Below are 26,418 nucleotides of genomic sequence, written 5' to 3'. Positions count from 1 at the left end.
TGGGAAATGAAAGTCTAGGCATTGGGCCAGGCGAGCCGGATCATCATATTTCCGTCCAGGCGGCCCTACTAACCCATACCTAGGTACCTAGGTACCTAGGTGCCTACTGGTGCCCACTGGTGCCCATACTCAGTGCCATCCAGTGCCTATTAGCGCCTATCAGTTCCATTGCGGGGCGCCACGGGGGATCTCGTGGGGGAACCCCGTAGTGCACATCACTAACCACAAGTACCCGGGCACTGGTGGCTGCTTCTCAATCAATTGTCACTCCCTCCACCAGCATATCCAAAATGTACCTTACATATTTATTTCTTGCTACGCTAGAGACTAGACTTCGCTAGGCCAACTGCAGCTGGATCAGTCTTCGCCTAAAATCATATCCTTGCCAAAGCTCTGTGTCCGGCCGTGCCCTCCACGCCTGGTGTTTGCACAATCTCAAGACACATTCCCAGCACATCGCGGGTGTCCCGAGGATCGATGATACCGTCATCTATGAGGACGGCACTCGTCCTATAACAACTAGAGTCTCGTTCCACCTCATCTCGATGTCGCCGAGTTCGCTCTCGCACCTGCTCGGGATTCAGATCTATTCCTTTACTCTTTGCGCTGTTGGCCTCGACCTGTTCCATGACGCCGGAAAGCTGCTCAGCCCCCATCACACTGCACCGTCCAATCGGCCAGGTGAACATGAAGCGTGGTTTATACGTTCGTCCACACATGGCGTAGTTTCCAGCACCATAAGAAGCTCCGAGGATGATCGAAATGTGCGGTACTTTGGAACAGCTGACGGCTGACACGAACTGGGCTCCCTTCTTGATGATGCTGGCGTGCTCAACTTTGGATCCGACCATGAATCCCGTCACATTGTGAAGGAACAAGATTGGCGTATTCTCCTGGTTGCACATACGAACAAACTGTGCGCCTTTCATGGCCTCGTCAGGATTGATGATGGGCGTCTGGTTCGCCACGATTCCAAGAGGCATCCCTGTGCTTGTCAGCTAATACCCCAATTTCGCACACACTTGACACGACATACCCATAATCCGAGCCCAGCCCGTGAGCAAGCTACGTCCAAACTCTGGCTTGAAGATCGCTAGCCGCGAGTCGTCGACCAATCTCAAGACGACTTCCTTCATGTCAAACGGTTTCCGGATATCTGGATTGACCAAGGCAAATATGTCCTCGATCGGATATCGCGGAGCCAACACCGGATGCAACGCCTGCGTTATCCGACTACGTGGTGGTCTTAGCAATGCGACCCATTCGCGAGTTTTCCGAATTGCATCGAACTCATCAACAGCCACATGGTCAGCTAAGCCAGTAATGCTGCCGTGTACTCGAGCGCCACCGAGCTCCTCAGCGCCGATGGCCTCTCCTGTGGCCATCTTGACGAGAGGAGGACCGGCCAGGAAAACCTGAGCCTGATTCTCTACGAAGATCGTGTAGTCAGAAAGTGCAGGATGATACGCTCCTCCTGCGGTTGAGGATCCAAAAACCACGGCGCATGATGACTGTCCGTTCTGGGTGCGTACCGCGAGATCCCGGAAAATTTGGCCGCCTTTGTGAAAGACACGGAACTGTTGTGGCAAAAACACTCCCGCCGACTGCACAAGGGCAATTAATGGTAGGTCGTTCTCGTTGGCGATCTCCGTCACTCGATTCTGCTTGAGCACGGTCAATTCGTTCCAAGCACCGCCACTCTGAGTCGCGATGTGTGAGAGGATGAGACAGATCCTGCCGTTGATGCTGCCAATCCCTGCGAGAAGGCTGGCGCATGGGCTTGAATCTTCCAAACCAAACCCGGCGAACGAACCAAGTTCCAAAAACGAGGATCCCGGATCTAGCAGCAATGCTATCCTGTCTCGCGCCAGCAGTTGTCCCCTGTCTTCATGTCTGTTGATGGATTGCGTACTTCCTTGTGATGTCGTGCTTTTGAGGTTTACAGCGAACTCGTCCATGACCTGTGTCCAGGCATCTCGATTTAATTTGTACTGTGGTTGCTGGAGATCAAGCACAGAATCTACCACTGGGAAGGAATCTGGCAACGACATTGTGAAGGATTCAGTGGTATCGGTGGTGCATTCAACTCGACAGTAATGCACGACCGAGCTGTTCCAGCTTGCATTTTGACCACGACCACTAGCAAAAAGTACTGAGTGTTGGTTCTCACAGGATGCACCGAGGCAGAACCACACTCGACGCAAGATCGCCATTCCGGAGTGGTGAGGTCGAGGACGGGCCGGGCGCGGCGGGCGGTTTCGGAGGCCGCGAGCCTTGAAGGGGATGAACTCACCAACCAATCGTCGTGCATCGTCACGTCTTCGGCCTAGTCAGCAAGGCTTCTGCATATTACTGCTTCCCAGAGTACCTTTAGTGGTGCAAGCAATCTTGGTCTCGAGATTCTTGTCAGCCATAGCATATGGCAACATGTCTTCGCCGTCGACAAACACAACCAGAATCATGCAACATGCACAATCATCCTCACCATCACCATCCTTGGTCACGGGGCCACGAACACCAGAACTATGGAACTATACAATGGGTGAGCTCATCACCATGCAAGCCGCACAATTTGGCAATCATACCGCTACGATCTTCTCATGGCAACGGCAGAGGCTGTCTTACCAAGACCTTGCCCAACGGAGCGAAGAAGTTGCAAGGTCAATGTTGGCTAGCGGATTAAAGCATGGAGATTGTGTTGCAATCATGGCAGGCAATTGCTATCAATATATTGAGACGTTCCTAGCTGCTGCGCGGATAGGCTGTCCATTCGTCGTCCTCAACAACACCTACAGCCCAAAAGAGGTGGTGAATGCTCTTCAGGTGGTCCGTAAGTTGTACGACTAGCGCGCTGAGCACTGAGCTGATCATAGTCCTAGCTTGCAAGCTTCTCTTCATTGCTCAGAAGATCGGCACGAGGAGCCTGGCGCCACATATCGATGCATTGACTAAGAATACCACCAATATGCCTATTGTCTTGCTCTCGAGCGGCGTTGCTTCAGAGGCTTCGCATACAAATATGACCTCATACTCGACATTTGTGGCCGGGCGGCACTCTATCAGCAGAGCAACTTTGAACCAGGCCGAAAGTCAGGTACGGTGTGAGGACATTGTCAATCTACAATTTACTTCAGGTAAGCAGCGTCGTCGGCAACTCCCTGTGGCGGAGTTTGACAATGACAGGAACTACTGGGGCTCCCAAAGCAGCCATGTTGAGTCACAAGTGAGTATGCCTAACCTTCTGATATCTGGGAATGCACCTGTTGCTAACCATTGACAAAGGAACATTATCAATAACGGACGGTTTCTCGGCGACGCAATGAGACTCGTCCCATCTGACAGTGTTTGCTGTCCGCCTCCGCTCTTCCATTGCTTCGGGCTAGTGATGGGATTTCTGGGCTCAGTCACCCATGGAAGCACCATCGTGTTCCCGTGTGATCAGTTTGACGCCCACTTGGTCCTTGATGCCCTGCATGAGGAGAAGTGTACCGCATTATATGGCGTGCCGACGATGTTCATCGCCGAAATCGAGGCAAATCAGAAAAAGAAATACAAAATTACATCCGTTCGGACAGGTGTGGCAGCTGGATCATCGGTACCTGCCCCTGTAATGAAGCGCCTAGAGCAGGAATTTGGCGTCAAGAGGATGTTAATAGCTTACGGCATGACGGAAACCAGCCCTGTGACATTCATCACTTCGCTTGACGACTCGGAAGAACGACGAACCAAGACTGTCGGGCGAGTCTTGCCACACACTGCGGCGAAAGTGGTGGATAGGAATGGTAAAATTGTACCAAGAGGTGTTGCGGGTGAGCTGTGCACCAGTGGATATGCCCTGCAAAAGGGTTATTACAACAATCCAGAGAAGACTAACGAGGTCATGAGGAGGGATAATGAAGGCGTCTTGTGGATGCACACTGGAGATGAATGTGTCATTGACAATGATGGATACTGCATGGTCACTGGACGCATCAAAGACATCATTATCAGAGGTATGTTTCGTTCTCTTCTCAGTCTGATTTGGCGCTCGGTGCCTAACGGCAGCTTCTCAGGCGGCGAAAACATTTTCCCTCTCGAGATCGAAGAACGCATCCTTGAACACCCTGCTGTCGACGACGTGAGTGTCGTTGCCACCAAAGACGATCGATATGGTGAAGAAGTTGCCGCATTCTTAGCTATCAAGAAAGGAATAATCACCAGACCCAGTGCACTCGAGATTAACCAGTGGGTAAGAAAGACCTTGGGCTCACACAAAGCGCCAAAACATGTCTTCTGGATTGGCGATGAAGGTGTCGGGAACGATTTTCCGAAGACGGGCAGCGGGAAACACCAAAAACACATTCTGCGCTTGATTGGTAACCGGCTAGTAGCAAGGCAGAAGCCAAAAGCGAGACTGTAATGCGCTGAACGGGACATACAATAAGACAAAGAACAGCCTCTACCGAGCGAGGGCGAATGCTTACACTCTCTAACCTCGGAATATGCAAGTGTGAACGAGGCACGGCTCAGATCCGTCCCCACATCCACCGAGGACATCCCTGGCACGGCCAGCCTCGGGTCAACTTCACGTGCTACCACGGCTGCTTCCTAGTACCCCGGTACTCGGTGTGATTGAGCAGAAGCCCAGAACCCCATGCTCTCAAGCCGGCCGTTTAGCACAGTAAGCAGGCCTTGCCATAGGTATATACCCCGATGCTCTGCTCAGCAGCCGTTCATTACAAGCGGTGCTTACTGCCGCCGTTCTGACCTGCTTACTATCCAATGTCCTTTGAACAGAATGACACAAAGCACATTCACCTCCGAGGCAGTCCGCATCGTGGAAGTCGGGCCACGAGATGGTCTTCAGAATATCAAGAGCAGCATACCGACACAGAAAAAACTCGAATTGATATCGCGTCTAAGGGAAACTGGCCTCGACACTATCGAAATAACATCTATTGTCTCACCGCGCGCCACCCCACAACTGGCAGATTGTCAGGCGTTGTTGGGCGACCGACGCATTCAAGCGTTGATCAAGGATCACAGATTGAGACTACCCGTTTTGATACCGAACGTGAAGGGACTCGAGATTGCAACTCGGTGTGGAGTGAGGGAAGTCGCAGTGTTTGTGAGTGCAAGCGAAGGGTTTAGTAAAGCCAATATCAACGCGAGTGTCCGCCAAGGGCTGGATAGGGCGAGACAAGTGGCATCAAGAGCGGTCAATGACGGGCTTGCAGTCCGGGGATATATCTCGTGCATTTTTGCGGATCCATTCGATGGGCCGACACCACAAAAAGCCGTGCTAGATGTTGTCAAGGAGTTGCTCGATATGGGATGCTATGAGGTCAGCTTGGGCGACACCTTGGGAGTCGGCACCGCGTCGGATGTCCAGAGTTTGCTTGAGTTCCTGCAGCAGCATGGAGTACCAGTGTCGAAGCTCGCGGGCCATTTTCACGATACCTATGGACAAGCGGTGAGCAACGTGTGGCAGGCGTACATGTGCGGAGTTCGTGTCTTCGATAGCAGTGTCGGTGGTCTCGGAGGGTGTCCGTTTGCGCCTGGCGCCAAGGGGAATTCTGCCACAGAAGATTTGGTGTATCTTTTCAAGCAGGCTGGTATCCAGACGGGAGTCAATCTTCCCAAGCTCGTCGAGGTGGGGAATTGGATTTCAGCACAGCTCAGGAAACCGAACGGCAGTCGAGCTGGGATGGCGTTGGCGACGCGATTTGCCAGGCCTGTGGCCGTCAAAATTGATTTATCATCATCCGAAAAGAATGGAAAGCCTCGTCTTGCGTGGAATTTGTACAAAGAGACAGAAGATCTCCAGATTTATCGATCCGGAGTCAATCTCAAGGTTATTTTGCATCGGCCACAGTCAAGCAACACACTTACGACGTCAATGATTGCCGACTTGACGCAGATCTTCGAGGAGGCAAAGATTGATGCGACAATCACGCGAATAGCGATAACAGGGTCTGGAAAGTATTTCTGTGCTGGGATGGACTTGGGCAAAGGGTCATCCCCAGTTGCTCAGTCGAAGGCCGCAAGTGATGCACAGTACGAGCGACTGCACCGACTTTTTGAAACTATTGACAATGCACCACAAGTGACCATTGCATGCATCAATGGTCCTGCATTCGGTGGAGGTGTCGGCTTAGCATTTGCATGCGATATCAGGATCGCTGCCAAGTCGGCGACCGTCACGCTCAGCGAGGTGAAGCTCGGTTTATGCCCGGCGACGATTTCAAAATATGTTGTTCGAGAATGGGGCCTCGCCTTCGCGAGAGAAGCAATGCTTTCGGCACGTCCAATATCTGTCACGGAGCTGAAGTCCCTCGGTCTGTTAGCACGAGTCGTGGATGAGCCTGGGCTTCTATCTGACGAGCTTGACTTATACCTTGGACAATTAAAGATCGCAGGCCCCCAAGCGTCGCAAATGAGCAAAGAGCTGGTGAGGCTTGGGTGGGCACATGCTGGAGGCAACGCTCAGGAAGCGGGTATCAAAGGGCTGTTTGACCGCATGATGCGCCCGGATAATGAGGCTGCAGTCGGATTGAAAGCCTTTCAAGCTGCGAAAAAGGCTTTGGATTGGGATCAGATAGTGTTGTCTCGGTCAGTTTCTAGGGCAAAGCTCTAACTGAGAAGCCTAATAACCAAATACTGTGTGTTGGGGACCCCATTCCAATGAGCTTGCGGTCATTGTCCTCATTTGTGTTGCAGTGTTTGCGGTCTCCAGCCTCGTCTGTGAGGTCACCTGGGCTATCATCTGAAGCCTCACTAGCCGTGTCTGCTGATACGATTACAATGTCTACATTCCTTCAGAACCCCACGAAGAGTCCAATGCGCACTCAAGCCTCCTTTTGAGCAACTTGAATCAACTCAACGACTTCCAGATGAGGCCGGCAACCATTTTCGTTTAGAGCCAACGACAATCTCGGAGCAAGAGCAAGAGCGCCCCAGCCTTAGAATGTGCCGGTCTTCTCGTACTGCGGGAAGACATTCGCTTTGGCCTCTGCGTATTCCTTCATGATGGTTTCCCGCTTGGCTCTTGACCTCACGGTGAGCTTGCAAGGGAATTCGTATGCACAAGCAGTGAGACCTTCTCGGTAGCCGGTGACGACGTTGGTATCAGGGATAATAGGCTTGCCAGTCTTTGGGTCCGTGGCCTTTTCAATATCAAAAGCCCAAAGGATTTTGGAGATTGCGTGGAAGAGGTTACGGTCTGCAAGATGAATACCTGGGCACAGCCGGCGACCATTGCCTGGTCATTCTGTTAGTGAAAGAAGATCATTTCGAGTACGAGTCGCTTACCATAACCATAATGATCTCGATTCTCGTAGTCGGCGGAATTGGCATACTCGGATGCCAGCAGCGTGCGGCCTTTGTAATGATCAGGGTCGAAGACATCGTGGTCAGGGAATTTGGATTCATCGTGGTGCAGTCCCCATACGTTCAGGAAAATTGCTGTGCCTTTGGGCAAGAATTTGCCTTCAATCCATTCGTCTAGGCATGAAATCAGATTCAGTCCAACGTAGGGATAAGGGAGGCGATTCACCTTCGGAAAGAGCATGGGGAACCGAGAGAGGAGCCACAGGCCTCCATCTGTGACTCTCCTTGACGATAGCCGCAACATACGGTAGCTTCTCATAATCTGACCAGTTTGGAACCCGATCATCGCCAATCACGGCATCTATCTCAGCCTGCGCTTTCTTTGCCACGTCGGGCCACGTCACCATAGCCTGCATGAAGGACGAAAGCACCGAAGCTGAGGTGTCTGATCCTCCTTTGATCGTGACGCCGGACAGTAAAGTAATCTGGTGGGTAGTCAAGCCTGATTTCTCTTGTTGATCAAGGAGCCGGTCTATGACTGTGTCCATGGAGCCCATTGTTTCTCGTCTCTTGAGGACGGTTTCTCGTAAATGATTATAGAGTGCGTGCATTTCGTCATGGACCACTGTGGCTCGGGTGACCCAATTCCCTAGGAATCGTTCTGGGATGAGTTTCAAGAAGGGGAAAATATCAACTGGGGGAGTGGCGCCAAACTCGTTGATTCTAGCCCATTTCTCCAGCAGCTCGTTAAGCCTCTTGATGTACGGAGCATCGATGGACGGGGAGCGGATGCCGTAGACTGATGAGGGTGTCAATCCTGCCCTGTAAGGAAGACCTTTCTTCTCAGAAACTCACCTATAGTGGTAATGATGCTGTTGCTGAATCGCTTCAGATGTCGCATCCATTCATCTGGAGACTGCAGCATATCATGTAACATTTGCACAGACTCCGCCTGCTGGATCTTGTAATGATCTCTGTTGCACATGGCTTCTGTGAGATCTTGATGGATCAACTTTCTCATCAATCGCCATGCTGGTGTATTGTTCATCCATAGGAGGTGATCGCCTTCGGTGATAATCCTTTGGCTCACTTCGCTGGCCGGACGCTCGCTGGAAATGGCGCTCCTCTTATCCAGAAGTTGTTTGATGATTCGACGGTCGGACAAAACCACTGCTGTGCCCGGTCCAAGTTTGAGGCTGTACATTCCTCCATATTTTTTGGCCCACTCGGTGAATCTGTAGAGATTAGCACGGCGTCTTTCGTTTTCGCACTTTCAAACATGACTCACTGAAGGTATACTTTCTGCTTGGGAAGTTGATGCAAGTTTCCTATCACCGGTAACGTGGGAGGTCCTGAGACGACTCGTTAGACATGAGGGACGTCTCTTGTCGCAAACCGGACTTACCATCTGGAAAATTGCGGCCTCTCCTCCCAACATAGAGCAAGACATATAGCAAGAAGCCTGCGGCAAGAACGGCGCTAGCTTGGAAAACATGTAGAGCCATGATGCGAGATGATTGCAGGGAATGTTCGATGCAGTCGTCTCAAGAAGATGGCTTCGTCTCAAGAAGATGGCTTCGTCTCAAGAAGATGGCTTCGTCTCAATTGCCCGGCTTGAGGGTGATATATTTTGACACGGTCAACTTCAACCACACGACGCAAAACCCCAGACCCCAGCCGATCCCCTTCAGCTTAGAAAGCAGGATTCCCAGAGTCGTGGTTTGGCAGCAACCAATATGGAGCCGTAGGACTATCTTGCCATCACCCCTCAGTTGAGCACTTGGGCATACCAGTCCAACCGTCGCCGTGATAGAGGATTCACACCAGTCGGATTGGATATCGAGACACCAGGCACAACCAGGGTTCTCCATAGCTGGGGGTGCATTTCTCCGCCGTTACCTTCTTCCCCACCATGCCCAGATCCCGGTACCCCAAGCGGGTGAATGGCCGAGGCAAGTGGGCGAATCAGACATCCTTCGATGATCAGCATGCCAGCTCGTCGGGACCGACAAGTCTTGGGAACGAGAAATCTCTTAGCTCTATGTCTTCTGGGAAATTTCTACGTTGACAACAGCCATCGTAGCTTACTGCTAAGGTACTATTGGTGATTTTTGCTTCGACGCCTCGGTTTCTCTGCTGAATGCTTTTGGCTCAATCATTGCCGCTTGGAGGAATCTCTCCTTCACTGCGGCCCAAGTACTCTTTCAAAGGCTCTCCTCTGACTTCAACCGGCTGGGAATCTTGCAAGACGTACGCCACCCTCGTCCACTCAGTCTTGCTTGGGTTCCTCCATGCATGGTTTGTGCCTCGCTGAATGCAGACATCTCCCCGTTGCAAAAGCTGCTTTTCGCCCGAGTCTAGAATCAACTCTATAGATCCCTCAACCACAATGCCATAATCCAAGCTGCGAGTTCGATGCATCATGGACTCGAATTGGGGAGCGAAATCGACAAAACGCAGCACGGTGCCGCCGGGGTTGACAATGCCCATCTGCCCAGATCCCAGTCTCTGATCATGCTTGATTATGTCGATATCCCCGTTCATTGACACTGGAAACTCGGAAGTCGTATAAGGGACGTTGAAAGTCATGCCACCACTGTCGATAGATTGCCATTTTGCTGGTCGTCTCTCCTGAATCTTGGTGTCGCCGCTGGTGGGATCATGGCCGGTGATGTACGCCGTCAATCCAGGTAAGTTCTTGGCCAGTTGGCCTTCCGTAGGAGGGCGTGAAGTCATTCTGTGGCAGGAAAAGCAATGGTCGTATACTAGAGTACCCTATCTTGAAGGACCTGTCCCTGACATTTTATGATACCCTTGCGCCTGTCGCTAATAGCTCCGATGCACACCCCCAGCCGGAACGTGGAATGAAATACAACCGGACCGCAGAGAGAGTGGAGAAAACCAACGGCACCCCATGCCAGATCCGCAGTGATTCCCAGCAACCTTTGATGTTCTGGCAATGGTGAACACCGCCACCAATCGCTGATCGAGATGGGACGACAGTGTTCCCGCTGAGATTAGAATATCTAAATATTAATCGCTTGATTTGGACTGCCCACCACGGTACAATTTGCCAACGTTGGTCTATCCTGCTATTCTGGCACTATGGGTAAGCCTACGCATCCAACAACATCTTCTGAGCCCTAACCACTTTCCAGGTCTCACACCTGTACACTTTTTCTCTCATGGCTCCACTCGTATGTTGGAGGCTGAGACTGAATCTGGAGAGTATTGGGAGAAATGTGGTCAAGAAGCACTTGCCCATGGTGTCAAAGGAATAATTCTAATGGTAAGCCTGACGCTCCTCGAGTATCGTATGCATCACTTGCTAAGCACTTTGTCCTAGGGTGCGCATTGGGTAGGATCTGACGCTCTTTTCCATGAACACCACTTAATTCACTGTTGCAGGCTTGCGTTGGAGACAAGATTGAAGTCGCCACGAACCCAAACCCAGGCAAAAGCTTTTGTCCCTTCGTCACCCCGTCTTTGTACAACGACTGGAAGCCAAATCCCGACATTGCTGGTGCCGAAAGATGTATCTCTATGCTCGCTGCCGAAGGGTTCAATGTTGGACCCAATCCAGACTTTGAATGGATACACGATACATTTATGGTCTTGATCAGAATGTTCCCAGACGCCACGAAATGCCCACCGACCACCATTGTCTCCATGAACGCACGATATGACCCATGGTATCATGTCAAGGTTGGTGCAACTCTTCGTTCTCTACGAAAGGAAGGCTATTTGCTGGTGGGTACCGGCGGTGCAGTGCACAACCTTTACCGAAACTACTGGACGGATATGCTCCTCTACCGCGAGTCCTTGGGTCAGGAGAAGCCCCCGGAGGCATGGGCTCTCAACTTTCGGCAGGCAACCGAAGATGTCATCACGAAGAACCGAGGTCCAGCATTGAGAAAGGCTATGATAAGGTTGATGCAGCACCCGGCATATCGTGAGGCTCAAGCCACGGATGATCATTGGATGCCTGCATTGTTTGCCGCTGGGGCTGCTGGAGATTTCGAAGACGAAAGCGAACCCAACGTTCTTGCTGCTGAGACGTGGGAGTTGAGAAACATGTGCAATTCACAATTCACCTTCGGATCCTATACCACGGATTCTGATGGGAAGGGCTTTACGAGGGAAGGCGAGAAGATACCGCGCCCAAGGATGGTCACAGCCGCCGCCTGAGCGTCAATGGGTCAGAGGTCAGGAGGCAAACTCCTGGAAGTGTTGGACTATGCAGAATTCAATTGAAGATATAAGAAACACCTTCAAATGTTCTTCAGGTATTGGTCAGAAAATGAATGAGTTACTACGCGTCAAATGCCCAATAGCAATTCGGGGTGTAACTATTGTCGACGGCTATCCATCTTGCTGCCTATTTCACCATGGTCCTATAGGGAATCGTTCTCACCGTTTCCTCAAAACTCGAAACAAAATATAGGCGCTGCCTGCCAGCACTGAGACAGCCGTACCGCCAATAACCATCAACGCTTGATCAAAGAAGCCAGTCGCTCTTCCATCTGCTTGTTTTATGGCTGGAAGAGGAGGCTCCATGGTCGCCCGAGCCCAAGATTCGAGCGATTTCGTCGATCTCGAACGAATTATTTCACGACAGATCTCGGTCAGATTTGACGCTTGAGCAAGCCGCGGTCGTGGAGAGCGGAACAAGGTAGAAGGATATCGGGGTGATGGACTCGGCGCTATGGTTGGATGCTTTGGGGCAAATGGGCCAACTATGAAGTGTAAGCATGTCAAAACTACCACGGTAGCAAGACTTTCACTTACTGAGCAGTTCGGTTGGGATATGATTTACGCAGGAGATGCGTGCATCAATGAACCTAGCCAGGTAATTCGCCTCAGTCGGTGCAGCAAAGGCATATGATGCCTCGAGAGGCGTTCCAAAGCTATTATCGGGTTAGATGTTGGACTGCATATGAGCCTTTGAGTGGTTTACCCATTGCACAGATCGATAGCGTCATCAAGACTAGTGATTCGACAGACCATGATGACTCGACCTGCAATCCTGCGTCCCAAGGCAACTTTTGTCCTATAATGACGCTCAGTCAGCGCCCTGATCAGTAGAATTGAATCTTTGCTTACCTGTCCCTGACTTCGACAATGCTTCCGTTTGCTCCTGACATGATGATTCTTAGCCCTTCGGTGTTCTCGACTTCTTTCATTGTTGGTGATTGGGGATCGGGTTGCGTTTTAGACCGAGCTTGAGAAGCTGTAGGACTCGTTGTCGACATTGGTGAAGTAATAGCTTGGACGAGATGGAATAAGAAGTCGTCTGCTACAAACTCGTTGACGAGTACAATGTCTGGGGCGTAAGCAGACCGGCCATTGAATGATACTCGAGAGGTGCTGACTACTGATGCGGCTTCAGACACATTCGCAGTTCTGTCAACGACTGCCACTACCTTTGCTGAGAGCTGAGAAGGACTGCTTGTCGCTTGGTCTTCATCGGTCTGCGCAAGAACACGGCATTTCGACAGGAATGTTTCTGATGGTCTTGTGCTGCTGATCGTAAAGACGTCCGCGTCCAATGCAGAGGGAAGGATTTTGCGCAACAATCCAGAGACTTGAGTCAGAGTCGGAGGTAGCTGGAACAGACGACGTTAGAATGGTGCTGATAGCATGCGTGTTGCTGGCTGGACCAACCTCGACAATTACACAGTTTCCTGCTGCCAAAGCCGCCGTGAGTGCCGATATGACAGAGTAGTAGAGGTTTTGCTTTGCAGGAATCACGTAAATGATTCCTATGTTTGTAGTGGCGTTTAGATTCTCCAGCGACCGCTGCTCCTTCAGTTCCTCCTCGAGATTCAGCGTGTCGTAATGTGTACGCAACTCCGAGAGGGCCAGAGCTAGTTCAAGCGCGACTTCTGCTTCGCCATTGCCACTGTCCGCGGCTATAGCCTCTCTTAGAGCTGAAGCTGACGACTTGAGAGCGTTGTAGAGAGAGTGAAATAGCTTTTGGCGAAACCGGACCGACTGAGCCCTGCCTTCGAGGCAGGATATTTCTATCCGGCAATATGCACCGCTAGACATCTTCTACGAAAAGTCAAAGAATCAAGCTGCTGTGATGCACGCAATGAATGCCTCACATTGTATTTTTGATAATCTTCAACTCTCACGGAAACATATCATCGAGCTCTGGAACGCGGCTTAAGCTCCAGGCTCTCTAGGCTTGCTCGGAAGGGGTTCCGCACTTGAGAGAACCGCAAATGGGGTACGGGGATTGCCACTAGAAAGGGGTAGGTCACGCCCAAGAGACACTGAAAAAGTCAACCCCAATCGTTCCCGTTCAGTGATCAACCATCCCCTATAGTCAGCCCACGAGAGTCCCTGTGACATGATACCGAAGCCGAAGCGGAACTGGACCAAAATTGCGGGAGAGGCTGCGCCGTTCTTCCCTCTGGTCGTTGAAGTTTCCTTGTATTGCATCTTTGACACCTTTTCCCTTCATAGCATAGCAAGCGAGCAATGGCCAGGACCGAGACTGTGTTGGAGCCTACCACTCTCCGCGAAACCCTCCGTGTCTACAATGTGCATGAAAGTGGACAGGAAGAAACGACAGACACAGATACAAATCAACAAAATGCCCCCGTGCAATCTACGACACATTCGAATCCAAACTGGCCAGCAGACTGGCGGCGGATGCCTCCATACCGCGAGTCGAGTCGAACGCATCGAGTATCCGATCGAGTTCCATCGGAAGATGCCGTCGAGAGTGCTGTAGTTGTCACAATGTTCAGTGGCGTCTGGCTGTTGGGAGTGAGAAAAAACCCAATACTTAGATGGTCCAGACAAAAGCTGACCGCTGTTGTAGAATCTAAATCGTTTATGGCGTGCGACGACGGGGAGATGGAACGATCAGATTATGAGATACCAAGTTGGAGGTGAATGGTAGTTCGGCTGCAAGCGTCCAGAAGTAATAAGGCTGAGGCGACTAGTATGCACGCAGCCGTTAGTGGTGCAAAGACCAAGCACTGCAACGATGTATCATTTTCGTGAAGCAGATTTACATATCTAGAGAGCCTTTGAACAAGCATCACTAGGGTCGTCCCCAGCATCATGCTGCGGACTTTTTCGCAGGAACGAGAGGCATCATAAGCCAGTTCTCATGATCCTTGCCAAAGTGGATATGATTCGTCCCACCAAAAGTCGCTTCGTTTCGATCCTCCTTGGAATTGTGCTCAAATAATCCTGCACCTTGTGTGTCGCCCGATGAGACCTCGAAGACCAATTTGTCTCCTGGTGAGATCACTACATTGGTGGGCCAAATCTCCACGTTCACAGGGTAGACCTCACCAGGAACCAGTGGCGAATGGTCGGTTGATCGATACTCACGGTGAGGATGCCAGGCATGGTGTCTCGGGCTATTCTCATTGACTTTCCGTAAACTGACACGAAGCCAACCCTTTGTGACCGGAACAGGATCACCAACAGTGCCGGTGTACAGGATTTCCTTTCCTTCGGCGTTCAAATGTCTGACGGTCAAGAACAAGTCGATGTCACTTGGTTTCGTTGCAGAGCCTTCCTCAGCAGTGACTGAAACGTTCAAGTGCGCCACAACATGACCTGTGAACTCGGTCTCTGCTTTAAACGGTTCGCTGGTGAATTGAACAAGTTGTTGGTTCTTCAGATCACCCAGTGCTTTGTACGAGAGCTTTCCGTCTTTCTCACTAGGCGATTCTGCCAAGCCGTGGTCCGGAGTGAGATAGTATCTGGTATATTTCGTGCCAGGGATGGGCCATGCCTCTTCATATCGAGTCGGGTAGGCTGCTTCGGCAGCTGCATCATTGAATCCGACATCACCGACCCGGATCTTGTATCCCACCTTGGGCTGCTCATCTCGAGACCATCCTAGAGGGTCATTGCCTTTGAGGAAAGCATCAAGGAAGCTCCGTTGCAGATCCACGCACTCCTTGGTGTAGAAGGGTAGATCGTGTCGTCCCGTGACAAATCGTAGATATTTATGCCGAGATCCTGCATTCATGAAGCCTTCCACATTGCCGCGGAGGTGCAGCAAGATGCCTCCCCAGTTTCCGACAGACAGAAGAGGTACTTCGATGTCTGACATATCGTAGTCCTTCGTAGCATAATAGTCTTCATCGAGAAAATGGTTCTTGACGTTGTCGACGTTCTGGTCATGACAGTTTGCGCGGAGTTCTTCTTCATCCAAATTCCCCTCGATTGTGTCTGGACCCCATTTGCGTGCAGCTCTTCCTGGTCGACCATATTGATTGACAATGACCTAGGAAGGGTCATAAGTAAAGTTGCCGAGGGTGCAGCGTCACACGTACCTGACGATTCCACCAAAAGTCTATGAAAGTGTTCGACAAGATTCCGCCATGTCTGCAACGATCGCGATAGTAATCACTCATGCCTTCCCATGGGACGATGCATGCTAGGCCTTTAGGGCGACGTGCCGCCACTCGCCACTGACTGCCAGCATAGTAACTAATTCCAAGCAAGCCGACCTTTCCAGATGACCACGGCTGAGAAGCAGCCCATTCGATAACGTCCTTGAAGGCAAGGCTGGTATCTCTGGACATGGTGTTGAGCACACCTGGCGACTGACCGAGACCAACCTCATCAGCTCGAACAATGGCGTACTGATGACGTGTCCAATAACCAGGGTCGGGGGTTTCCCAGGCTGAGTGAGGCGAGTGATGCTCCTCTGGCACTTCTGCAAATGAAGCAGCATGAAACCTGCAGTCGGCTGTGAGTACCGGACTGTAAGCTGGGGGTACCACAACCTACACCGAGTAGTGAATATCTTTGCCATAAGGACCGTATGTCACAAGCACTGGGAATTTGGCGTCTTCAGAACCTTTAGGCCGAAATACATTGCACCGCACAATGCCACGCCCTTCGTTCAGGGGGATGGTGGCATTCTCCTCATAAATATATTCGAAGGAGGTTGTGTCGACCTTGTGAAGATCATCTCGCAATTTGTTGGGCATTTTTGCGGCTGAGGTTGTGAGGTGTTTGAAATTCTGGACCTTGCACGGCGAAGAACGTCGTTGCACAACAATTTGTGAGAGCCCATTAAGTGCTCGTATGCGGAAAGATGTTCTCGAAACTCCGATCGATCTCGGGACGAAAAATGATTGGGTCAGCACGAAGGTGGTGCAATCAACTCGACTTCCGGAACCCCAACTGCTTCGTGCCGGACTACCGCCCCAGTCATTCCGCAGGCCTTCCTCCGGGGATGTCAAGGCCTAGTGCGAGGGCCCACACCAGTTCAGATCGTCAGCAGTAGGCCTCAGTTACGCTGATGGAGGCTGTAATGTCCACTGAAATGGTTGAAGAATCCTGCATGCAATGTTTTGAGTATATCCAGCATTGCACGTCAATGCTTCGGAGTATATTTTGTCCTATTTGATCTCGTTTAGTACGCGAGCTAGAAGCTGAGCAATGTGGACTTTATGTAAAGACAAGATCCTTTCACCTCTTGCGATGGGAGCTTGAACGGATGCCGGATGTGCACCACCTCTTTCCTCGATCACTGCACCACACCAAAGGACGAGTGTAGCGTAGTATATTGCATAAGGCACATGAGGTGCTTCATGTGGTAATCTTCGAGGTTCCGAGGTGGAAAATGAAGACCGGGATTGGGGCTGTTGTGAGCCTTGCTGGTCGGTCTTGGCTGTAGCGGTGAAAGCTCCTTCAACCGACACAATCATCTGTTCGGCATGCCAACGTGCAATCTTGTAGTGTCGATCCTGGGTCCATGCGTGTACCTCCCGTGCCGCAAGGCTCTTTTTCGGATCTCGTGCTGCCGAGCCTGGAGGAGAATGAGCAAAACTTTGCAGCACAGTGAGGTTGGCATGAAGCATGATGTTCATCATATGGTAAACTGCAAGACATGAAAAATTCAGACCTTCGCCTTGCGATCGAAGCCAAGTACTGCAGGCTAGCTCTGGGAAGTCCGGCTTCCAGAGAGACAGACTTTCCACAGACACATTGTCTGCGCCATATCTATTCTGACGTGGATACATCGCCGGCCATAAGTGAGAGGTCAAGGACGCTAGACTTGCAAGGCTGAAATCGTTGCCAGCGACTGGTGCACCTGTGAAACCACCATCGGTGAGACCAAGCACTTGCTGATATAGCTGAGCGACCTGGCTGCTAGGGGAAGACGTTTGGCTCAATGCGTGGACATGCTGCCAGGATAAAGAAGGCGGGCGTTGCATGACGATGGCCCGATAGCAGTCGAGGATATATAAGGCTTCAAGTAGTCTTCAATCTTTTGTTAGCATGATGATTGCGTTTTGCGTGTCATTCTTACCGAGTGCTATCGATGTCTTTTCTGCTTCTTGATGCGGATTTCTCGCATGCCTGGCTGTACTCTTGGACGGCCTGATGGGCAGTCAGCTATATGTGAGGTGCAAGCGCTTGGAGCATGAACGTACGTGAATCAGATTTCCGTGGAAGGCTTCGACGAATTCGTAGCTCCTTTTGTCGCCGCTGCAAAGACCGTACAGTTCTAGGAGGATGAACTAAGCACTGTTAGCAGGTGCAATGTGCAGATAATGATCGCTTGTACCGTCTTGACTGTAGCAAGCTTGTCCTCTGGAGTCGTAGATAAATCATCCAAGGTATTTCTGACGCTGAAGGATGCCAACAATAATCTTCGCGCATCATTGTACATGGATTTCGCAACTTCGGCACTTCCAGGCACTGTACAGAATAATCCTCCTGTGGCCGCCACTGCCAAAGTATATTCTGCCCGATTCTTCCTACTCACGGCTGGGTCCTTGAACAGCGAAAACGTCTCCGGTATGTGCCTTCGGAATATATTGAGGAACACTCTCACAATGTCCTTGTTGTGGTCGTCCAAATTCGGAGGGGCTGAGTACCACATCTTGCTGGCTTTGTTGAGTGAAGGTGAAGGTGCTCGCGATTTCCTGTCAAAGTATTCTTGCATGGTGGCGGTGAGACTCTGCATGGAGGACGATAGTACATGATCCAGAAGAGGCGAGTTTGAATCAAAGAAATTATCGCTCCAAGCAAAATCGGACCCATCGAACCAGAATTGACTGTTCTGTGCCCATTGAGCCAAGTATGCAGGGGTTGAGGGAGGTACGTACCATAGTAGGCATTTGCCAGAAATCATTCAAGCCATCGGGGTCCGGTACTGGGTACAGGAGATCATCGGGTTGAAGAGAGATACTAGTATTGTGCTCGTTGCCGATAACAGTGCCGTACATTGGCATTCCTGTTTGGTCTGGAAACGATAACGGCATTGGATTTTGATAAGTTTGAAGTCCTTCCATGCCCTCATCAAAAGATGGTTGGTTTTCCAGCGCCGGGTGTTGGGTCATGAATGAGAGCGAGCGGGAACGTTGACTCTCGGCAGCAGTCGTGTCGAATCCGTTGGATATGAACATTTGGGCCTCTTCATTGTTGAGTTCGACTTGTGATGAAATGCTCGGCGTGGTGGAAGGTGCCGTTGATACCGTGTAGTGGCAATCCGAGGTGGCTGATCGACATGGAGCACATGGTTCATTCCCATCGCAACGCATTTTTCGTTTCCGGCAGCCGTCGCATGCGATTCGAACTCGCTTGCGCGCAGAGCCCTCCCGGCCGACATCCCCGTTGGCATGATCTGATGGAGCCGCGTGGCACTTTTTAACGTGGACAGCTTTAACGTCAGATCGCTGGAAGGACCTGCGGCAATAAGGGCAAGTGAACGGCTTCTCCTTGGTATCTAGAGCAGACTGGTGTCAAAACAGCATCTCAAGAAGATATGAAACACTCTTACGAGTTCGTCGATGTCTTGCCAAATGTTCAGATCTTGCGAAGCACCGAGAGCAGATATCACACTGTTCTTGTGGTTAGCTTGATGCTGAGGATGAATCGACCTGGAAAGCAGGTTGGGACATGATGCCTGTGTCAGGCCACCGAAAAACAAAGGAGGTCAAACTAACCTTCTTGTCCTGACGCAGCTCAGGAGATGTATGATCGATATCGGCCATCAGGAGAGTTGGACGACGTGATTCTGGAGTTCCATCCAGGGGGAAAGAGTGTGGAGAGGAATGAGAAGCTGGGGAACCGCGAAATCCGGAGGGTTCGCTAAGATTAAATTTACAGTTGTTTGAGGCTTGAAAACAGCCAACGGGCTAGTCCTGATATGGATGACTTCAGGAGGTAATCACTCCTACCGAGGCTTCTAGTGGTTGGCTCACTAAAGCAGCCACCAGAGTTCACCATATTCGGCTAGATACGGAGACTGAGAATAAAGCCACGTGACTGTCTTGGCGCATCAAGTGCCTCATCAGCTTGTACTTTCTGCAGGTCCCTTTGTGACGACACGAACGCACCTCTCTTACCATTTAGACAGACGGATAACATGCAGCACATTTCGGTGGTTGAACAAGCGAGGCTGGATCCCACCACCAGGATGTCAAGCTCGCGACAATGGCCTGGCGAACGTCACCCCACGCGGTGGGATGTTCACGATGCAAATGAAAGTCCGGCCGTCACATTTCTTGATCGGTTTCGAGCCGCGCTACTTCACAGTGAAGGCGCCGAAGAGGATTGCCTGCTGGACTCAGACTCCGTTATTGACAGCTCAGAGAATATGAATACGGTAAGCTTGATGAATTGGTCAATGTGCCTTGTGCCTAACCAACAGCTCGACAGTCTGTCAGATCGTATACTTATCCAATGGCATTGTTATCTGATGTTCCAGCGACTCCTTCGGAAGAACAGCTGGAACGCCTCCAAGCAGCATTTTTCAATTCATTCAAGCAACATATATTCATGAATGCTATCGACGTCGTTGGCTCTCCTTCGGATTCACTGCCCCCATACCTTCAATTTGCCCTTGCCTGCGTTGGCTCAATGACGTCTCCCGAAGATGCCTGTGTCTTTACTACGCCAAATGGGACTGTTGAAATCGATGTTGCAGCCCATTTATTCGTGGCTGGCGTCAATCTGTGGTCTGTCATGCTAGAGGTCGACAATCGGGAAACTCGTCTGCTCGAAGCTGTCGTTGCGGTGAGGATTGATCAGTCCAGGACTTCAAGCGTGACTGACGACTAACCTACTGCCAGGCGGTGCTATTGGTGACTTACGGCGTTCTATCGGCTGACAGAAATGTCTGGAGAAAATCAAGCGGCGTACTATGCAATATTGTCACTGTGAGTACTTGTGAGTTGATACTGGCGTAATGATGACTGACGGGCTAGATATCACGGCGTCTACATTTGACCGATGGATATTCGCCTATCTACACCTCCGGTGAACTTCCAGAAAAAGACTTTAGTATGAAGAGGTAGGTCCCCGGTACGTCTGGTATTTTTCGCAAACTGATCAGATCGTATAGCTCTCTCATCAGCTTTATGCTACTGACCGACATCATGCAAGCTGTACATTGTGGCTTGACGCCAAACTATTCGACAAGCGAACTTTTCATCAAGATGCCTTCATCGAATCACCAATTCCGGACTATATACAACTCACTAACCCACGGTTATACAGTTCCGCCAGATGTCAAGAGTCGGGAGGATGCACTTTTGATCCTTACTGCTTTGCTAGGAGATATCATCTACATGCAACGATGTCACCTTTCAATTCCACTCCAGTCTGATCACCACTCCTTAGCACTTCGGAACCCTTACACACCCCTGTCTTCAACATCTGAAACTTCGCGATTAACCGCGGATATGATGGCTGCACTTGCTAGATGGGAGCAGCATTTTCAACAGCAAGGCGACAACGATATTCGCGCTCTGTACTACTTCACCAAAGTCCAGTTAATGTGTCCGGGTATCTGGGAACTGCCTCGCCTAGCTAGATATGGAGCCGACAGTCCATCGAGCGAACCTCCTTCTACAAAGGATTTCGAGATCCCTGACAAAGCAATCGACCTTGCTTGGCTCGTCTTTGACAATTGTGACAAGGCGTCAAAAGTTCCGGAACGCAAAGTGGCCATTTGGCTTCCAATTGTTCTATTCATGTCGTCGTTGGTAATATGGAAGAAGCTACACTCTCAGCACCCGACCGATCTCAAGCATGGAACCCTAAGAGTGCTGGGCATGTTTAAGGACGAGATTGCCAAACTTCCATGGCCATGCTGTGCTGAAATGACGAACACGCTGGACAGGCTCATGAAGAATTAGCGAAGGGTCCCTGCACCATCAATGGATGCTCTTCAGTGCCCTATCGTGAGGTCAAGTCTCGCCTTTAGATTCAACCATCACCTGACGTGCAAGGGGGCTGCAGGATCGTTACTGGAAGTTTTGACAGTTGGCGCGTCCACCGTCAGCTCTCGAACGGTTGGAACTTGGGGTCCCGAAAAGCACTACCCCAGGCCATCCGAGCATATACCCCATTTCTTCCGGGGCCGTCGGAACCTCATTCCGTATGGCTTTCCTTCGGCTTGACGAGGGAACAATCCACCAATTACGACTTCCGTGGTAGAGTGACGGCCTTTCGGACCTTCACACCAAACGTGCCTGTTCATCATCTGCACAAGATCAGTCCGCAACCCCAGACGTTTGGACAGAACAAGTTGAGCGCATTGGGAACTTTGCTCCAGGCTCTACCTCGGCAAAGGGCTTCTTGGACCACAGGCACGAGCCAACTCGTGGGGTAAAGGAATCCCGGATCGTGCCAAATCGTAAGTGGCCAGCAATGGTGGCTTGACCACTGACGGAACGCGATTCTTACAATAAAACAGCCAAAATCAACATCTAACTTCGGAACTCATCGACTTCTTGAACGTAGATTAGCTGCGTCAGAGCAACATGGCACAAACTAACGGCTTGAGCGATGGCGCTGCCAATGGAGTGCAAAATGGCGATACAGACATTGAAGTCTTTACGGATTATCTGATTGTCGGTACTGGTCCAGCTGGTGCTTCGCTAGCATGTTTTCTCACGCAGCATGGTGAGTGTGCAATATGTATATATTTGTTACTGCGACAACGTGAAGTTGATGCATTGTAGGTTTGACTGGCTTGATCGTTAGCCAAGATCCAGGCAACGCGGATACCCCTCGAGCTCATATCACGAACATGGCAGCAATAGGTGAGAATGGCCCGATTTTCCCCAGAGTGTACGTCGCTGACCTGAAGCAGACTGCCTGCGAGACATTGGAGTGGACAGAGACTGCTATATCATCGGCACTTCTGGCGATTCTATGATTCACACCCGTTGGTCCAACAGTTTCGCTGGTGAAGAGTATGCTCGCATCTACTCATGGGGCAACGACCCGAAACGAAAGGTATGCTCCAAATATCCTAATCCAGAAAGCGGTCTGACATTTAGCAGGGCGACTATGCGCTTGCCAGCCCTTCAGAGCCTCTGGACTTGCCACAGACCTTACTTGAACCTCTACTGATACGATATGCTACGTTGAATGGGTTCAAGTGCAGATGGGACACCAAATTCGTCTCTTTCGTCCAAGAACCGAACGGCAGGGGCGTCAGCACCACTCTTCACGACAGAGTCACAGGTCGCGATTATCGAGTCCGCTCCAAGTATTTGTTCGGCGCCGATGGTGCTCGTAGTCCCATCATGCAGCAAACAGGCATCCCGATGATCAAGCGCCCTGGCCAGGGTTATGCTATCAACATTTTGATGGAGGCAGACCTGTCGCATCTGATGGAGAATCGCATGGGCAATCTGCACTGGCTTCTGACGCCCGACAAGGAGCATCCCGATTTTGCTTGGATAGGTTGTATTCGAATGGTGAAGCCGTGGTTCGAATGGTTGTGCATCATCTTTCCTACGCCAGGAGCCGAAAGGAAAAATCGGTCTCCCGACGAGTACATGAAACGTGTCCGCGAATTCATTGGAGACGATTCAGTCGAGGTGAAAGTCAAGGGTATCTCTACCTGGATGATCAATGAAACAGCCGCAGAAGCATACTCGAAAGGGGATGTCTTCTGTCTCGGTGATGCCGTACATCGACACCCTCCGAACCATGGCTTAGGGTCAAATACTTGTATTCAAGACGCCCACAACCTGGCATGGAAGGTGGCAATGGTCCACAAAGGTAAAGCAGTCAAGCTGGATTTGAGTAGCAACTGACGACATCGATAGGTCTCGCTGGAAAGGAGTTGCTGGACAGTTTCAGTATTGAACGACAACCCGTTGGGCTTGACGTCGTTACACAGTGAGATGTCCAAGTTTAATGTATGCTGTACGGCAGGCTAACACATCCGGCACAGGGCGAACGCTTCTCTTCGCAACCACAAGAGGATCTGGGAAGTTCTCGGGAATTTGGAGTCCACGGTTGCGGCCCGCATGGAAGCCTTTAATATCCTCAAAGAAGACTCTGAGAGAGGACGAAAACGTCGGGAAGAGTTGCAAGCGTGTTTGAAGCTCATCAACCGCGAGGAACATGGTCTTGGTATCGAGATGAACCAACGGTACACGTCGACGGCCGTGTACAAGTCTGACCAGGGAGCAATGCCTACGTTCTCGACGGATCCCCTCGAATACTATCATGCGACCACATACCCTGGTGCACGATTGCCTCATGTCTGGCTTAGCCACACCATTCCTTCCAAGGCAGTTTCCACGATTGATCTGGCTGGAAAAGCTCGCTTCTCTTTGTTCACCGGCATTGGTGGCCAAGGATGGAAGGACGCGGCGGAGAGGATTTCTGCTGAGCTTGGCGTTCCTATCGCTGCTTACTCGATAGGATTCAGACAAGACTATGAAGATCGCTACCTCGACTGGGCCAAGGTCAGAGATATAGAAGAATCAGGCTGTGTCTTGGTAAGGCCAGACTATTTCGTGGCATGGAGGAGTCAGCGGTGGGAACAGGATGGGGTCGAGAAGCTGAGAACGGTGATGAAATCGGTGCTGTCACGAAGTTGAGAATTACCATGCGATGATATAGTACAAACGAGACCGTGGCAAGAGAGAAGCTACCAGAGGGGACTGGTCCTGGAGTATGCAGGTATGCAGCACCCCAGCGGAATAAATACGTGCAGCAGATATGGCTACGCTCCTGCAATACTACACTGTATGAATAGACAACTTATGTTCTGACGGAATGGAACTCCCAGAAGGTCTCTACATTTGCGACCTTGGTTCAATGAACATGTCCAGGCCTTTCTGATGGACAAAGAACGTGTTCCAGATCTTTAACCTCTTAGGATCCACCAGGGTAAACTAAAGAGGTTGTCAGCGCAGTAATACCTGAACAGGCGCAAGTTACGCACATTGAACTTGCTCAGCAGCAGCGGCACCAACTTGTAGACTTCCAAAAGACTGATATTCTTGCCAATACACGTCCGCTTACCACTTCCGAAAGCCATAAACAACCGCTCCATCTCTGCCCTTTCTTCCTCTGTCGCCTCCAACCAGCGTTCGGGCCTATACTGAGTTACGGGATACTTGCGACCATAGACACGCTTGTCCATATGTACGACTGCTGGGTTGCAGCCCACGATAGTGCCCTCGGGAAAGAAGTGGCCACATAGGGTCACACCGCCTTCTGGCACCAGTCGCTCCAGGATGACTCCCACTGGGGCATGCAGTCGGATAGCTTCTTTGATTACCACATTCAGGTACGGTAGGTGGTTGGTTTCTTTGTATCGAGGTAGTGCTGAGAGGTTGGCATTGTCGAGCTCCTGGCGCAATCTTCCCATCGCATGAGGAGTCAAGCAAAGGAAGTCTGCCTACGTTAATAGCGTACAGGGTATCGGCTTCGAACTTACAAAAGATTGCACGCAACGTGATCGCTGTTGAGTCAGAGCCCGCATTGATGTTGCTGAGCGACCATCCAAGCAGTTGTTGCGCCGGTATCTTTCCATGATATTTATCAGCCGCAGCAATGAACTTGGCTGTAAAATCCGTTCGATCTTTGACCACCTTCTCTTCGCCATTTCGTACTCTGTTGGCTTCTTCTATCCTTGGTCCCAGGAATGTCATGACGAACCGGGAGATGGCACCTTTCTGCTTAGCCCAGGATGTCTCGATGAAAGGGTTCTTCGCCAGCAGAAAGTCCAACCAAGGCATTTGTCCTATGACAGCAGTGTACCAGCCTGACGCCTGAACGACATCAATCATGTTCGCCACATCCTTGCCCTGTTCCAAGAATCCAAAGCGTCTACCAAATGTCATCTCTCCGATGACATCAAAGGCATACCACTGTAGCCATTCGCCGAAGTCGCAAACTTTGCCAGTATTCGCATAGAGTGTGCTCATCCGTTCAACGAACAATTTCGACGTGCTATCCACAAAGGGCTCGTAGTCCAGCAAATTCGTCATAGAGTAAGCGCTGGCAATGGGACGTTTTGCGGCTTGATGCTGCTTCTCGTCGTTGATCATGAAAAGCGATGCCACACGCTTGCCATTGACGATGGGCTGGGCAACTCGGTAGTACTCTGACTGTCATGCACATCAACACCATTGCTGGCAAAGAGTCACTCATCCTACCTTTTCGAAAAGCCTATTGATTCCATAAATCTGTCGAATCTCACGTGGGTCACCGACGCTGATACAATTCGGCCCGACACGCACGAGGTCGCCGTACTTTGCGTGAAGAGCCTGGTTTGAAAGCTCAAAGCGGCCTCCATGAACCTTTAGCATGCGCCATAGGTCTGTAAATGATGCTAGGAACGGGCCTGGGGCGTCTCGTACATAAGGTTGATATCGTAGGTAGAAAGCATAACATATCAGCCCAAAGGCAGGTAGGGCAGTCCCGGCCAACAATAGTTCAGCATACGACAGCAAGAATGCCATTGTGGGCCAGACGTAGACTTCACGGCGAGCCTCCAAAGTCGTGTTGATGCAGTTGTTGGCTACGGCCCTGAATCAGGTCTGCTGATAAAAGGACAAATCGTGCAATACTTGAAGGCTGTGATGACCCAGCAACATTCCAAGTATGGAAACGGGAGCAGCGTCTGATTCCACGGATCTTTACGATGTTCGGCAGACCTGGAGCAAGGCCGTTCCCAGGTGCGTGGGGAGCGGCATCTGGAGCTGACGGCCCAAAGCGGCATTGAACGGCCGACGCGGTGTGTTCCCAAGTCGGGGCATGTTCAATGCATGTCAACTGCCGAAGTGTGGACCATCCGGCCTTTAAGACGAAGACTTCTGAAGCTACCTTATTCCCATTGTAAATATCTGACTT

At 50.9% G+C, this 26,418-nt stretch overlaps 11 protein-coding genes across 11 annotated transcripts; 5 read left to right on the top strand and 6 right to left on the bottom strand.

Moving 5' to 3' along the window:
- Positions 1 to 374: 374 nt before the first annotated feature.
- On the bottom strand, positions 375 to 2,051 carry PV05_02627 (uncharacterized protein; the record flags this gene model as incomplete). The annotated part of the gene is made up of 2 exons (XM_013463207.1): positions 375 to 985; positions 1,037 to 2,051. 2 exons carry the CDS (start codon positions 2,049 to 2,051, stop codon positions 375 to 377), a joined length of 1,626 nt encoding a protein of 541 aa, XP_013318661.1.
- A 409-nt stretch (positions 2,052 to 2,460) lies between these two features.
- Positions 2,461 to 4,399, top strand: PV05_02626 (uncharacterized protein; the record flags this gene model as incomplete). Its single annotated transcript, XM_013463206.1, has 5 exons — positions 2,461 to 2,830; positions 2,880 to 3,134; positions 3,184 to 3,223; positions 3,283 to 3,992; positions 4,053 to 4,399. The coding sequence occupies 5 exons, from the start codon at positions 2,461 to 2,463 to the stop codon at positions 4,397 to 4,399; spliced, it is 1,722 nt and encodes a 573-aa protein (XP_013318660.1).
- Positions 4,400 to 4,777: 378 nt separating this feature from the next.
- On the top strand, positions 4,778 to 6,616 carry PV05_02625 (uncharacterized protein; the record flags this gene model as incomplete). The annotated part of the gene is made up of 1 exon (XM_013463205.1): positions 4,778 to 6,616. One exon carries the CDS (start codon positions 4,778 to 4,780, stop codon positions 6,614 to 6,616), a length of 1,839 nt encoding a protein of 612 aa, XP_013318659.1.
- Positions 6,617 to 6,941: 325 nt separating this feature from the next.
- PV05_02624 (uncharacterized protein) lies at positions 6,942 to 10,044 on the bottom strand (the record flags this gene model as incomplete). The annotated part of the gene is made up of 7 exons (XM_013463204.1): positions 6,942 to 7,240; positions 7,291 to 7,482; positions 7,535 to 8,107; positions 8,164 to 8,543; positions 8,597 to 8,660; positions 8,714 to 8,787; positions 9,563 to 10,044. 7 exons carry the CDS (start codon positions 10,042 to 10,044, stop codon positions 6,942 to 6,944), a joined length of 2,064 nt encoding a protein of 687 aa, XP_013318658.1.
- Positions 10,045 to 10,413: 369 nt separating this feature from the next.
- Positions 10,414 to 11,496, top strand: PV05_02623 (uncharacterized protein; the record flags this gene model as incomplete). Its single annotated transcript, XM_013463203.1, has 4 exons — positions 10,414 to 10,417; positions 10,467 to 10,597; positions 10,655 to 10,666; positions 10,717 to 11,496. The coding sequence occupies 4 exons, from the start codon at positions 10,414 to 10,416 to the stop codon at positions 11,494 to 11,496; spliced, it is 927 nt and encodes a 308-aa protein (XP_013318657.1).
- Positions 11,497 to 11,718: 222 nt separating this feature from the next.
- PV05_02622 (uncharacterized protein) lies at positions 11,719 to 13,359 on the bottom strand (the record flags this gene model as incomplete). Its single annotated transcript, XM_013463202.1, has 5 exons — positions 11,719 to 12,044; positions 12,097 to 12,215; positions 12,266 to 12,358; positions 12,412 to 12,914; positions 12,973 to 13,359. 5 exons carry the CDS (start codon positions 13,357 to 13,359, stop codon positions 11,719 to 11,721), a joined length of 1,428 nt encoding a protein of 475 aa, XP_013318656.1.
- A 1,024-nt stretch (positions 13,360 to 14,383) lies between these two features.
- PV05_02621 (uncharacterized protein) lies at positions 14,384 to 16,280 on the bottom strand (the record flags this gene model as incomplete). The annotated part of the gene is made up of 3 exons (XM_013463201.1): positions 14,384 to 15,568; positions 15,618 to 16,026; positions 16,078 to 16,280. 3 exons carry the CDS (start codon positions 16,278 to 16,280, stop codon positions 14,384 to 14,386), a joined length of 1,797 nt encoding a protein of 598 aa, XP_013318655.1.
- Positions 16,281 to 16,694: 414 nt separating this feature from the next.
- On the bottom strand, positions 16,695 to 19,298 carry PV05_02620 (uncharacterized protein; the record flags this gene model as incomplete). The annotated part of the gene is made up of 7 exons (XM_013463200.1): positions 16,695 to 17,559; positions 17,609 to 17,679; positions 17,733 to 17,819; positions 17,867 to 18,364; positions 18,411 to 19,030; positions 19,085 to 19,145; positions 19,251 to 19,298. The coding sequence occupies 7 exons, from the start codon at positions 19,296 to 19,298 to the stop codon at positions 16,695 to 16,697; spliced, it is 2,250 nt and encodes a 749-aa protein (XP_013318654.1).
- A 425-nt stretch (positions 19,299 to 19,723) lies between these two features.
- On the top strand, positions 19,724 to 21,446 carry PV05_02619 (uncharacterized protein; the record flags this gene model as incomplete). Its single annotated transcript, XM_013463199.1, has 5 exons — positions 19,724 to 19,912; positions 19,966 to 20,322; positions 20,379 to 20,465; positions 20,514 to 20,599; positions 20,651 to 21,446. The coding sequence occupies 5 exons, from the start codon at positions 19,724 to 19,726 to the stop codon at positions 21,444 to 21,446; spliced, it is 1,515 nt and encodes a 504-aa protein (XP_013318653.1).
- Positions 21,447 to 22,073: 627 nt separating this feature from the next.
- PV05_02618 (uncharacterized protein) lies at positions 22,074 to 24,155 on the top strand (the record flags this gene model as incomplete). Its single annotated transcript, XM_013463198.1, has 6 exons — positions 22,074 to 22,215; positions 22,275 to 22,355; positions 22,406 to 22,551; positions 22,599 to 23,325; positions 23,373 to 23,445; positions 23,501 to 24,155. 6 exons carry the CDS (start codon positions 22,074 to 22,076, stop codon positions 24,153 to 24,155), a joined length of 1,824 nt encoding a protein of 607 aa, XP_013318652.1.
- Positions 24,156 to 24,353: 198 nt separating this feature from the next.
- PV05_02617 (uncharacterized protein) lies at positions 24,354 to 26,027 on the bottom strand (the record flags this gene model as incomplete). Its single annotated transcript, XM_013463197.1, has 4 exons — positions 24,354 to 24,452; positions 24,503 to 24,957; positions 25,001 to 25,673; positions 25,722 to 26,027. The coding sequence occupies 4 exons, from the start codon at positions 26,025 to 26,027 to the stop codon at positions 24,354 to 24,356; spliced, it is 1,533 nt and encodes a 510-aa protein (XP_013318651.1).
- Positions 26,028 to 26,418: the final 391 nt, after the last annotated feature.

The sequence above is a fragment of the Exophiala xenobiotica genome (assembly GCF_000835505.1).
Source record: "Exophiala xenobiotica strain CBS 118157 unplaced genomic scaffold supercont1.2, whole genome shotgun sequence".
NCBI lineage: Eukaryota > Fungi > Ascomycota > Eurotiomycetes > Chaetothyriales > Herpotrichiellaceae > Exophiala > Exophiala xenobiotica.
The sequence above is the reverse complement of the archived record's forward strand: the minus strand, read 5'-3'. Positions and strand labels throughout refer to the sequence as shown.